We start from the raw sequence: 13188 nt of genomic DNA, 5'->3' as shown, positions 1-13188 counted from the left end.
AGGCTGATGGCCCTGTGAGCCACTCCCTGGCAAATCCTACCTTGGCCCAGTGGGGCCTGCCCCCGACCTTCTTCATGATGGTCTCGTAGGCCAGCCAGTAGTCCAGCCGTGGTATGTCCTTGCCATAGGGCCTGGTGGGGAACAGAAGGAGGTAAGGCCCCTGTCCCTGCCCTTAGCCCAACGCAGGGCTCAAACTCATGAACCATGAGATCACGACCTGAGCCAAAATCAAGAGTCAGGTGCTTAACTGACTGAGCCACCCAGGGGCCCCCTTCTCTGCTTAACTTAAACCCGGCTTCAGAATCCTTCTCAACACAGAATTTCAGGCTGTCAGAACCATCAACTAGGTAGGCACATGAGACGGCATGCAATTGCCATTGCATGGCATCCATCTCACAAAGGGTGGCTATTCACATGAACATTACCTATTGATTAATATGAATTATTGTAGTACTACGGGGAGGAAGTGGGAGTTGTAGGAATGCAAGGAAGAGAGACTATTTTCTGCTGCCAGGATCAAGGAAGTCTCGCTAGAGAGGGCAGCATCTGAACTGGCCTTGAAGGAGGGTCTTTCTCAGCTGAGGGGCTGCCTCCCCCAGCCCCACCGCTCCCAGCGAGCCAGTCACCTGTACATGATGATGTTCATGTAGCAGCTGTCCCTCTGGAAGCAGGGGCTCAGCAGGATATCATCCCCCCGGGTGAAGCGCACCTCCACGGGAAAGTGGGCCACCATCTTGGGGTGGGTCTCCAGCACGGCCTTCAGTTCCAGCAGCGCCTCCTTGGTCTTCTCTCTGCACACAGCCCAGGGGGGCAGAACCCGGGCCTCGGGAAAGGGCCTCCGGGAGCCATCTCACGAGGCTCTGCATGCCTGTCCCCCCTCCCCCAGGAACGGGGGGCTCCCGGCTTCTAGGAGGCCCACGCTTAGCGGTTGCTCTCAAAGTCCTCCGCGTGGAAATGGAGCCTCTGAGTGTCTCCGCTGGAGAGCTGCCTCCTGCTCCTGGTCCTGCCCTGGGCCCCCCACCCAGTCAGGGGCTCCTCTCAGGTGTCCGGCCCCAGCTGCCCCCCACCCCTGGCCTCTTCCTTTTCTGACAGAGTAAAATCAGTCTGATTCCAACACTTGCGCGTGTTCTAATATTCCCGCTGGGAGAGTGGTGCCCTGGCCCTTGAACACTGTAACAGAGGTCTCGCCTAAGCCCTGGGCACCGCTTCCCCCCTGTTCCTGGAGAGAGACAGAGAGGGGACCATTCAGAGAGAAAGCTGGGGCTACAGACCTCACCTAGGTTCTTACCTGGGCTGCCGCCCAAGGCAGAGTCCCAGCCCCTGGCATGCTAGGTGGGCGGTGCCCCTCGAGGGACTGAATGTAGGGGACAGCTCTCCAGAGCAACAAGAAGCCGGGCAGGAAGCCCCACACTCCGCGCCCGAGCCTGCTGTGACCCACCTCCGGGCTGCTGTCCCCGTAGAGGTAGAACAGCTTGGCACAAGAGTGCCAGAAGGGGACTCAGCCTCCAGTTTGCCCCCTACTCATAATGGATAGGTAGGACCAGGAGCCTGGTTGGCAGAGTAGGCATCAGGGCTGCGTGGGGCACCCTTGAAGGGGGTCCCTTGGACACTGACCCCGCCCCCTGCAGCCCGGCCAGGCGCGACCCCTACCTGGGGATGGCCCAGTCCTGGACGTGCTGCTTGAAGCGGCACTCATAGGTGAAGATCTCGTGGCTGAGGTTGCTGCTTTCCCTCTTCCTCGTGAACAGGAGCCAGAAGAAGAAGCGATTGATCCAGCCCACGAGGCCTGGCAGGAAGGAACTGGAGGGGGCAGGGCAGAGGGATGATCAGTAATCATACAATCTAGCACTTAGTGAGTGCCGCCTGTGTGCTTACAAACCTTGTGGCGGGGCGGGGGGAGGGGAGGAGGTTCCGTCCAAACCTCTGCCACTCCTGCTTACCTGCGGCTTGGAAACCTTCCTGGGGATGCAGATAGCATTCCAAATCACCCTCCCAACACTTCCAGAAGCCACTTCTGGATCGCCCCCGTGCATGTCACTACCCTCCTCGTGAGGGCTAGCTTGTTTTCAGTGTTTGGGGTTTTTTCCTTCTTAATTGTGGTAAAAAAAATTGCCTAACATTAAATTTGCCATCTTAGCCATTTTTAAGTATGAGGTTTAGCACTAAGTGTTACGTATATTCACATTGTTGTGCAAGGAATCCCCAGAATCTCACAAAGCGAAACTCTGTCCCCAGTAAACAAGTCCCCATTCCCCTGCTTCCCCTGCCAGCCCCTGGCGACCCCGATTCTACTATCTGTCTCTATAAATGTGACTGCTCTGGGGGCCTCACGTAAGTGGAATCATACAGTATTTGCCTTTTGTGACTGGCTTATGTCACTTAGCATAATGGCCTTAAGGTTCATCCATGTTGTAGCCTGTGCCAGAATTTCCTTCCTTTTTAAGGCCAAGTAAGATGCCATTATAAGTGTAGACCTCATTTGGTTTATCCACTTCTGCACTGGACACTTGGGTTTGCCTCCACCTTTTGGCTATTAAGAATAATGCTGCTGTGAACATGGGTGTGTAAATATGTTTTAAGACCCTGCTTTTTTTATATATTCAATATAATTTATTGTCAAATTGGTTTCCATACAACACCCAGTGCTCATCCCAACAGGTGTCCTCCTCTGTGCCCAGCACCCACTTTCCCCGCCCTCCCACCCCCATCAACCCACAGTTTGTTCTCAGTTTTTAAGAGTCTCTCATGGTTTGCCTCCCTCCCTCTCCGTAACTTTTTTTCCCCCTTCCCCTCCCCCATGGTCTTCTGTTAAGTTTCTCAGGATCCACATAAGAGTGAAAACATATGGTATCTTTCTCTGCCTGACTTATTTCACTTAGCATAACACCCTCCAGTTCCATCCACGTTGCTACAAATGGCCAGATTTCATTCTTTCTCATTGCCAAGTAGTATTCCATTGTATATATAAACCATGATTTCTTTATCCGTTCATCAGTTGATGGACATTTAGGCTCTTTCCATAATTTGGCTATTGTTGAGAGTGCTGCTGTAAACATTGGGGTACAAGTGCCCCTATGCATCAGTACTCCTGTATCCCTTGGGTAAATTCCTAGCAGTGCTATTGCTGGGTCCTAGGGTAGGTCTATTTTTAATTTTGTGAGGAACCTCCACACTGTTTTCCAGAGCGACTGCATTCCAGTTTGCATTCCCACCAACAGTGCAAGAGGGCCGCCATTAAGACCCTGCTTTCATGGGGCACCTGGGTGGCTCAGCCAGGTGAGTGTCTGACTCTCGGTTTCTGCTCCAGGTCATGATCCCAGGGTCAGGGGATCGAGCCTCGTGTCAGACTCTGCACTGAGCGTGGAGCCTGCTTGGGATTCTCTTTCTCTCCCTCTACCCTTCTCTCTTGCTGTTGCTCACATTTTGTCTAAAAACAAAACAGAACAAAACAAAACAAAACAAAAACCAGAGAGAGAGAGAGAGAGACCCTGTTTTCAATTCTTTTAGAGACGCACCTGAAGAGGACATCAGCCCCGAGGCTGGTTATAGGGGCCTGTCCAGTCATCCCACTCACGAACCTAGCTCCTGCCAGCTCGGGGTCCTGGGAGCTGAACTGGCTCTAATCATGCCAGCTGTAGCGTGTGCCTCTCCTGGAGTCACTCAAGACTCCTGGTAACGAGGCTTAGTTGGACTTCTCCCTCCCGGCGGGTAGCCTCTTGTTAGAGCCACGCTCCCCAGAGGCCTGTCCCTGGTCTCATCCCGGCCGCCTCATTGTCTGTCAAAAATCCATTCCAGGTGCTCAGAGCACCTCATGGGGGTTACAGAGAACAGCAGACCCAGGCCCTTGCATCTTGCCGCTTAGTGGGGGCACCAGGAGCCTTTGTGAGAAGGGAGGGAAGTGATGTCTAGTAAACAACCCAGTTGTTGCTAGTGGCTCTACTTTATGTACTTGCAAACCACAGCTCAGAGAGGCTGAGCGATTTACCTAGAGTCACGCAGCAGGGAAGTGAAGGTATGGATCAGAGTCCAGGGCCCCTTGAGTCCAAAGTTCATGCTCTTCCCATGGCCCCAAGCTGCCGAGTTTCCGGGGACTCAGAAAGGGTACATGGGTACTTGCTTCAGGGGCGGGGTAGGAGACGGATGCCGTCTGTCTCAAGGCAGATGCTCTTTGGTGTCTCAGAGGCCAGCTGGCTGTGGTGGGGCTTCCACTGGCCCCCAGGAGTAGGGCTGTTCTAACCACAGGAGCTGAGCTTGGCCTAGGCCCTGGGTCACCCCCAGGGACCTGTTCCCAACTGAAAGCCTGCCTTTCTGTCCTGGTCAGCTATAGCCACTGTCATCACTCCCACAGTGGACCACTACTAAACTCCTCAAAGACAGGCACCAAGCTTTTAATGTGGCATTTCTTACACAAATATCTAGGGACCTGCCTCTAGGTGCCAGGCATTGCTTGGGGCACTGGGGATCAAGTGTGACAGGACACGCAGGGTTCCTGACCTTGCAGGGACACAGTGAGTCTTACTGTGAAGAAGCCGTTAAACCACCAAGGACAATCTGTTATTCGCCATTCATTCCCGCACCTCGGGCACACGGCTGAGTATACACCCCAGAGCTGCAGGGGTGAGTCTGGGTGGATACGGTTTCCAGAAGCACCTAAGCCAAAGCCCCACGGGCTGAACTCAGAGGCTGTGGAGCTCTCACAGAGCACCCACTCGGGCTGGGAAGTGGCAGCTGTGATTTAGAGCCCAATTTATTTGCGCACTCACTGGGATCGGGCTCCACAGGCACACGCACATAAAACTGCCGAGAGGCTGTGATAGAAGCTAGAGAGAAAGCCTGGTGGGGCATTTTCCACTCTCACTCCCACCCATAATCTGCTGGATCGTGGTCCCCAGGCCGGCTTCCTCCTTGTCCCTTGCCTGCCCAGATGCATTAAGTCCTGTGTTGAGTTTCTCTCTCCTAACACCTTCCAGGCAGTTAGTCACCCCAATGTGAGTCCCATCCGTGCACCTGTAGCTCCCCTACCCTGAGGAGACCCGACGCCAGGTGCCAAAGGTCTCAGCCACGTCCAGGACCGACAAGAACTCCAGCTAGTTTCCCAGGTTCTGTCATCAGTGCCACCTTTGATGGGCTCTTATGCCCTTTCAGTAGGCAAGGATTTCTTTTTTTTAAAAAAAAATTTTTTTTCAACGTTTATTTATTTTTGGGACAGAGAGAGACAGAGCATGAACGGGGGAGGGGCAGAGAGAGAGGCAGACACAGAATCGGAAACAGGCTCCAGGCTCTGAGCCATCAGCCCAGAGCCCGACGCGGGGCTCGAACTCACGGACCGCGAGATCGTGACCTGGCTGAAGTCGGACGCTTAACCGACTGCGCCACCCAGGCGCCTCGAGGATTTCTTATGAAGACACCGTCCCAAAGGTAAAACAACAAACAGCTAGATTTCACTATACTAACATTAAATACATTAAATACATTAAATACACTAAAATTTTTTTTAAAAGCCATAAAAGTGAAAGACAGAACAAACAGGGAGGTATTGCAGCCCAGAAACAGAGTGCTCAAAATATATACATAGAACCCTACAGCACAATAAGAAAAAAATACCCACCCAATTTTTAAAAAGGGCAAAATACACGAACAGGTGCTTCATAGAAGAGAAATCTAAAGGATCAATATACTAAAAAACCACACAACCTTACAAGTAAGCATGGAAATAAGAATTAAAAACCACAGTGAGATACTATTTAATACACGTCACATGAAAATGTAAAATTTCGGGGCGCCTGGGTGGCGCAGTCGGTTAAGCGTCCGACTTCAGCCAGGTCACGATCTCTCAGTCCGGGAGTTCGAGCCCCGCGTCGGGCTCTGGGCTGATGGCTCAGAGCCTGGAGCCTGTTTCCGATTCTGTGTCTCCCTCTCTCTCTGCCCCTCCCTCATTCATGCTCTGTCTCTCTCTGTCCAAAAATAAATAAACGTTGAAAAAAAGAAAAAAAAAAAAAAAGAAAATGTAAAATTTCGATCTCGACCAGCTTGTGGGGCACAGAGAATCTTACAGTGTGTGGCGAGGTCACTGGGTATAGCCACTTAGGAGAACAATTTGATCTGATAAGCCTGAAGATACTCATGCTCGATGACCCAGGAATTCCACTCATGAGTATACTCAAGACAAAAAAAAAAAAAAAAAAAAGCATCAGGAGCAGTGGTTGAGAATCCTCACAGCAATATGGTTTGTAATGGCAAAAGAAAGAAAGAATTGAAAGAAAGAAAGAAAGAAAGAAAGAAAGAAAGAAAGAAAAGAAAGGAAAAGAAAAGAAAAAAGAAAAAAAATCTTGGAAATAACCCAAATACCCATTATTAGGAATATGGATTAAAAAAAAAAAGAATATGGATAAACGCATTGTGATAAATGCATACAGTGAAAAATGACTGATCGTTATATATCACAGCTATCCATGTCAACATGGATAATTATCACTATCGAAGCTGAATTACCAAATTTCTGATTTCAAGATTCATAAAACTAAAATATAAATAAAAGCAAGGGAGTGATAAACATAAAGTTCAGGGTAGTGATTACTTCTTGGTTACCCCTTGGAGAGTGTGGTCTGGGACTTCATAAAGACCATTCCTGGGGTGCCTGGGTGGCTTAGTCGGTTGAGTGTCTGACTTTGGCTCAGGTCATGATCTCGCAGTTCGTGGGTTCGAACCCCGTGTCAGGCTCTGTGCTGCCAGCTCAGAGCCTGGAGCCTGCTTCAGATACTGTGTTTCCCTCTCTCTCTGCCCCTTCCCCGCTCATACTCTGTACTCTCTGTCTCTCAAAAATTAATAAATGTTAAAAAAATTTTAACATAAAGACCATTCCAATTGTACTCATGTTGTTTCATTTCTTAAGCTGGTGTGGTGGTAACCACATGGATGCTTATTACATTACTCTTTTTTTTTTTTTAAGAGAGAGAGAGAAAGTGAGTGGGGGAGAGGGAGAGGGAGAGAGAGAGAGAGAGAGAGAGAGAGAGAGAGAGAGAATCTTAGGCAGGCTCCACACTCAGCACAGAGCCCAACACAGGGCTCGATCCCACGACCCTGGGACCATGACCTGAGCCGAAATCAAGTCAGACACTCAGCCGACTGAGCCACCCAGGCGCCCCACGTTATTCTTTATATTTTAAATATATGTTTTCTATATTATTTTATATGTATAAAATATTTCAAAAAAATTTTATATCATGTCATTCCATGTCTTGGCAGGATATAAAGTTACCATTCAAGAACCCATGAAACCTTCCCCATCACTGAGAGTTACGTGTCTACCAGCAGACATGGAGTCTGAGCATAAGCCTAGATGTCAGGCTGGGAAGAGGGTAGAAAACAGGACATTATGAGATTTACATCACTTGGGGGCCAAAGAGTGGGACGCAGGCACTGGCATTTTATAAAAAGCTCCCCAGGTGATTTGAATGTGTAGGCAGCGTTGAAAAATCACTGCCCTAGACCCTAATTTACATGCATAAAGGCCAGGGTGTTATTCTTTTGGTGGACCGCATCCTCAACAGCATATGGCAGATGCTGGAAGAAGGTACCTTGCATTCCTACCTGATCCAGAGCAGGAACTCCAGTAAATAGAATCCAATGGCATAGTCCCAAAACCAGTTGGCTGAAGAGGAGGGGGGCTGGGGAGAAGAATCTGTAATCAGTTCAGGGCCAGAGCTCAGCTGCTTTCTGACCTATTATCATAGTGTCCCCCTACAGGAAGATGTGTCCAAGAGTGGCTGCATGTGTGTGTAGAGGGGGTGACCCACCTGCCAGGACAATCGAAAGCCTCACTTCTTGGTGACCCAGCCAATTTGCATGCCCCACCCCTTTCATTTCCTGCATATTTATGTCTTTAGGTATGTTTTTATTTTGCACAAGATGACGATGTGCATCCGTCCCTCCCCTTCTGAGCCCCGGAGGCAGGTGTCCAGCGATCATCATTTACAAACCCCATGCCAGCCTGTAACACACAGTAAGTGTCATCGCTTTTGCCTGATGTGGCCCATCAGTGTTCATCCTAGGTGATGGTTTTGTGTTTTTCTGCTGAGAAGCAGCTCATTGGCTAAGGACATGGAGGAGAGACAAAACTGTTGCTTTCCTCACCTGTCCAGGTGGGGGTGGGCAAGACAGGGGCGTTGGAGGGAAGGTGGAGGTGGTCCGAGGGATAGCCCAGCTGCCTGGTACTCTACCTTATCCTATCCTGGCCTCCCCACACCTCTGCTCCCCTCTCCCGCATCTAGGCTGTCCCCTGACCTCACTCCCGCACATCCCTACCTGTGGTCACATTAGACCCTTACTGGGCCAACTCTCCTTCCTCCTTCCACCCTGCTGCCTCGCCTGCTTCTGTCCTCATACTCAGTGATGCCCACCTCCGTTTTCCCTCTCACACCTCACTGACCACCCGGGACAAGGACAAAGGTCCGCCACCCTGGGGACTACAGGCTGTGTGTGAGGACGGAACTGATGCTGTCGCTACCTTGTTGGTGTGGTCCTGGTAGATGACGCTGACGTTCTCGCTGTGCGGGAACCAGAGGAAGCGGAAGTATTCGGATTTCTTCAGGTGGCTGTCCAGGTTGTCGAGAACCTGACCTCGGCAGAAGGCAAAGGGAAAGACGGCGTGGGTCCAGGCTGATGGCGGGAAAGTACTGGAAGTCAGGGCCCGCGGGTGCCTCAGTTTCTCCCCAGCAAGAGAAAATACTTAAAATTGTCCTAGCGTCGTCAAATGGCATGGAATGTGGCTTGTAATAGGCTGGACATCAGTGGTCCTTTTGCATGGTGACTTCCCCCAGCAGCTTAGAGGATAGAGATGGTTTCTTATTTGTCCCGGCTTGAACAATTCCTAGCGGTATGAGTTTGGGCAAGGTACCTGACACCTCTGTGCCTCAGTTTCCTCATCTGTAAAAGAGGACTAATAATAGTACCCCTGTCTGGACTGGTATGAAGATAAAATGCGCTAATACCTAGAAAGTGCTCACGATGGTGTCACGAACATGGTAGGCACCGCATAGGCGTAAGCTGTTGCTGCTGCTGCTGCTATTATTACCCTTCCATTGTCATTCACTGTCACCATCATCGTCCTTTATCTCCATACTGCCTAATACATCACAGGTCTTTAAAGAAATGAACAGGAGAGGGGCGCCTGGGTGGCTCAGTCAGTTGAGCGTCCGACTTCAGCTCAGGTCACTATCTCACAGTCCATGAGCTCGAGCTCCGCGTCGGGCCCTGTGCTGACAGCTCAGAGCCTGGAGCCTGCTTCGGATTCTGTGTCTCCCTCTGTCTCTGCCCCTCCCCTGCTCATGCTCTGTGTCTCTCTGTCTCAAAAATAAATAAAAACATTAAAAAAAAAAAAGAAATGAACAGGAGAATCTTGCTCTAATATGGCTCATTATTGCAATCCTAAAGATGAGATCACGGAGCAAATCATGTCTCCCTAAAACCTATCAAGTGGATACAGGACAATTTCTGAGCCAAAGGGTAGACAGATTTGGTATTTGATGGGAAGCTGGCAGTTGGGGAAAAGCACCACTGGTCTTGGGGTGAGTTCCAGGTTCGAGTCCTGGTCTGCAGCTTACCAAGCTGCACGACCTAGGAGGAGCCATGTACCTGAGCTTTGGTCTTCCCGTAGATAACATGTGGGCACTGGTGCAATGAAATAGATAATCTACATCAAAGCTCCCAGGACAGTGACTGCCATGTGGCATGTGCCCGAAGAACAGTTTTGGTTCTGGATTTGACCAACGCTAGCAAACACACATCTAGTGTTCCTGTCCTATCCCCCCAAAGTCCCTAGCTGTGACTTCCAGAAAGCCCTTTGAGGCCTCTGGGTAGCATCTCTCCATCTGTAGAATGAAGACAGTAATACCCTTCCTTCCTTCCTTCCTTCCTTCCTTCCTTCCTTCCAGGGCTGTTGTGAGGAGCAGGGGAAATCAGGGGTTTGAAAGCACTGTAAACTCAACATGTGAGGGAGGGAGCAGGAAAGACAGAGGAAAAACAACAATAACACAGCAGCTTACTGACCAAATGCACTATGGGGAATTGGGCACCCAGCAAAGAAAAATGGCCGGATCCAATCACGGGTCAAGACAGTGTCCAAAGAGGTTGGTACGCTCGAGGGAAAATGGCCATTTCCACCGTCTGGCCAGGAAGGAAGGTGAAGCCAACACGAAGCACTGAGATGAGCCCCTCTAGAACTTACATGCGGGGTGTCTGAGAGCAGCGGAACTTTGGAATTCTGGGTCTCTTCCACGACTGTCGGGAGGCCCCCTGACCAGCTCACCAGGGCATGGTGTAGCCGGGGATATGGAGACGGGTGGATGATTGTTGCATTCCAGTGATCTGCCTGTCATCCTCCCCCTCTCCCACTCCACCCCAATCTGTTGGTCACCCTGTTGTATTTCTGCAAATGCCTCCCCAGTCTTCTCCTGAGATCCACTGCTGCTGCTGTGAGATAGTCCACACCCTTCTTACCCGTCACCCGTACTCCTGCATTCACCTCATAATATGCCCCCTTTCTCATCTCTCCAGACAACTTCTACAGAGCATATGCAAAACACAGCTCAGAAATCCCCAGCAGCTCTCTACTGCCTAAAGAATAAAGCTCACACCACTTAGTTCAGCATCCGGGACCTCCGTCCACAAACACTGTCCGATACGACAGCCCCTGTCCACAAGTGGCCATTGAGCACCTGAAAAGTGACTTATCCGAACTGAGATGGATGTAACTTAAATGCTCCTCATAAATCCATCTCCTCCCCTTCTAAGTGGCTTCTAATTATATTGCATCCATCCCAGAATGACACTGCAGCTCTTGAAGCATCCATCTCTGAAACTGGTCAATAGTCTCTTATAGGTCAGGGACTATCTCGTCCATCTTTGGTCGCTGCCAGCACAGAGATCAGCAAAATTTTTTTGTGAAGAACCAGGCAATAAATATTTTAGACTTTTGGGGCCATATGGTCTCTGTTGCAACTATTTAACTCTGCCACGGTAGCATGAAAGCAGCCATAGACAATACATTAGCAATGAGAGTGGCTGTGTGCTAATAAAACTTTATTTACAAAAACAGGCAGTGAGCCAGAGTCTGCCTGCAGGCTCTAGTTTCCCAACCCCTTGCCTTAGAGCTGCTGGCACAATGCCTTGTACAGAGAATGCCGGAGGACACTATCATTCCTTATTTGAAGAGAAAGGCCTTTCGTGCCATGCTGGAGGCTCAGGAAAGGTTGAGGAAGAAACTCCAGAGCCCCTGTCACTATCACTTCCATCCTGACAGGGCAATGGACCCATGGTCCACAGGACTCTCCTGTGGGAAGCCTCTGGGCAGAGCTGACGTTCCCCTGGGAGAGCCAGGAATACAGCCTGGTGACTTGGCCTGGAGGGTGGGGCTGGGACACTGGAAAGGAGAAAACCCCCATCTCCTCACGTTTAGCATCCTGGGCCATCCCACTCTATTGCCCAGAATCCAGCAGCAAATGTAATAGCGCCCTTCTCAGCTCTAAGAGGTTTATGTCCAGCCTTCTTCTACCTAGAATGGAGTGATGAGAGTCACGAGAGTCACCCCATTACATTTTGTGCCTCTGTCCTGACACTGGTCATTCTTTTCCTCCCACAGTAAAGAAAGAAGGCATGTGCCCCCCCCCCCCCCCCCACACACACACAAAATTATAAGCTTCTAGAGGCATGAACTATGCACAATTGAGCTCTGGACTCTCAATTACCCCTAACTTAGCACCAGGTTGGTCGCTGGATGGTGGAACAACCTTGGGCCCCACCCCACTGTGGATTAAACTCTCTCCTTCAGCACCCACAAACCACCCTAATTGGAGGAGGACTGTTCCTAGGATCCTTGATATGACTTGTGTCTCCTGGGAGCACCATCATAGACCTTTGGGTCCCAGAGGAGTCTCTTCCTTGACACATTACTAGCATGAAGGCTTCTGGCAGGTTCTGTCCCTCCAGATTTAGTCCTTGTGGCACTGCTGAGTTGGCTCCCGGGAACTGGCTCTCAGGCTTGTGAGCAGAGGGCTTCCAGTGTGATAGCCGGGGATTACCTGGCATCAGCTGACGGCCACCCCAGACAGTGGTCGGCATCTGGAAGCTGCTGACAAAGACGGTAACACACTGGGACCAATACTGCTTCCTGGGGCACTGCAGGAGGGCTGAGGCAACAGCCAGCTGCACTCATCACATCTCATTATGGTTTGGGTGACATAAAGGGCAAAAGGTTGACAATAATTTCTAAAATCTTCATGCCTTCTAACCGGTTGTGATTCCATGCCGACCCAGCTGCAAGAGTCAGAAATGCTGAGACTTTGTCAGAAAAGCTGTGAGGGTGGCATTTTTCTAGGCACCACAAAACTGGACAAGACTTCTTTCCAGTTCTAGAAACTGGATTCAGTTCTAGAACTGGATTCCAGTTCTAGAAACACTGATTCCAACTCTCCCTGGGGTCCGGGAATGACCCCCTTCCCCTCATGCGGCTTTGAACAGCCTTCAGAAATCATGCGGCGATGTATTTAAGAGAATCAGTAATGGGAAGCACAGACTTGACAGACCACCGCACAGCACAGGTGGGAGGAGTTGGTGAAAATCCCAGAAAAAGGTGGATTTTTAATACATTGCCGATCAACCGACCTTGAGTAACCTTGTATTGAGCACTCCCATGTGTTCTGTGGATGCTGGGGAGCCGGAGGCCTCAGATAAAATCCCTGCCCTCCAGAATGCTAATCATCGAGTAGCAAAAGGGAGGGAGACCGTTTCAAGAGACGGTGGCAAATGGTCATGAGCAAAACAGAGTAACCAGCACCTGTCACCTGGAAAGTCAAGCAGTGACTCAGATTCTGGGATCTACTCACAGAGCAGGTGTCAGGAGGTAGCATTCTCTAGAAATAAAGCCAGTGAGGGTTCCTCTCACTAAGGCCATTAAGAAAGCAAGGGCAGAGGGTTCACCTGCTGTGTTGCCTTGAGTCCTGGCAACAATCCCATGGGGCCAGTCAAGCTCTTATCCTCACCACACACTCAAGGAATCCAAGCTCAGGGGAGTGAGGAGATTTGTCCAAACTCATAGAAGGCCAGTGAAGAAACCGGGCTTCAAACCTGGTGGTCTGACTTGGGAGATATGTTCCAGCTTCTACACTGCACCCCTCGTGATGGGTCCACTTG

General features: G+C 50.4%; 1 protein-coding gene across 2 annotated transcripts in view; it reads right to left on the bottom strand.

The window, feature by feature from the left end:
- LOC125164964 (L-gulonolactone oxidase) overlaps window positions 1-13188 on the bottom strand; it is a 34097-nt gene that overhangs the window by 1467 nt on the left and 19442 nt on the right. Inside the window, exons 6-10 of one of the 2 annotated variants that reach the window (XM_047857694.1) lie at window positions 8507-8614; window positions 7591-7667; window positions 1651-1800; window positions 627-791; window positions 41-131 (exon numbers count right to left, since the gene is read on the bottom strand). In XM_047857694.1, the coding sequence (XP_047713650.1) occupies window positions 41-131; window positions 627-791; window positions 1651-1800; window positions 7591-7667; window positions 8507-8614 (591 nt within the window). The remainder of the gene's footprint in view (window positions 1-40; window positions 132-626; window positions 792-1650; window positions 1801-7590; window positions 7668-8506; window positions 8615-13188) is intronic. The other variant, XM_047857695.1, reaches the window with a different exon arrangement.

Source organism: Prionailurus viverrinus, chromosome B1 (genome assembly GCF_022837055.1).
Source record: "Prionailurus viverrinus isolate Anna chromosome B1, UM_Priviv_1.0, whole genome shotgun sequence".
In the NCBI taxonomy this organism is placed as follows: Eukaryota; Metazoa; Chordata; class Mammalia; order Carnivora; family Felidae; genus Prionailurus; species Prionailurus viverrinus.
The sequence above is the reverse complement of the archived record's forward strand: the minus strand, read 5'-3'. Positions and strand labels throughout refer to the sequence as shown.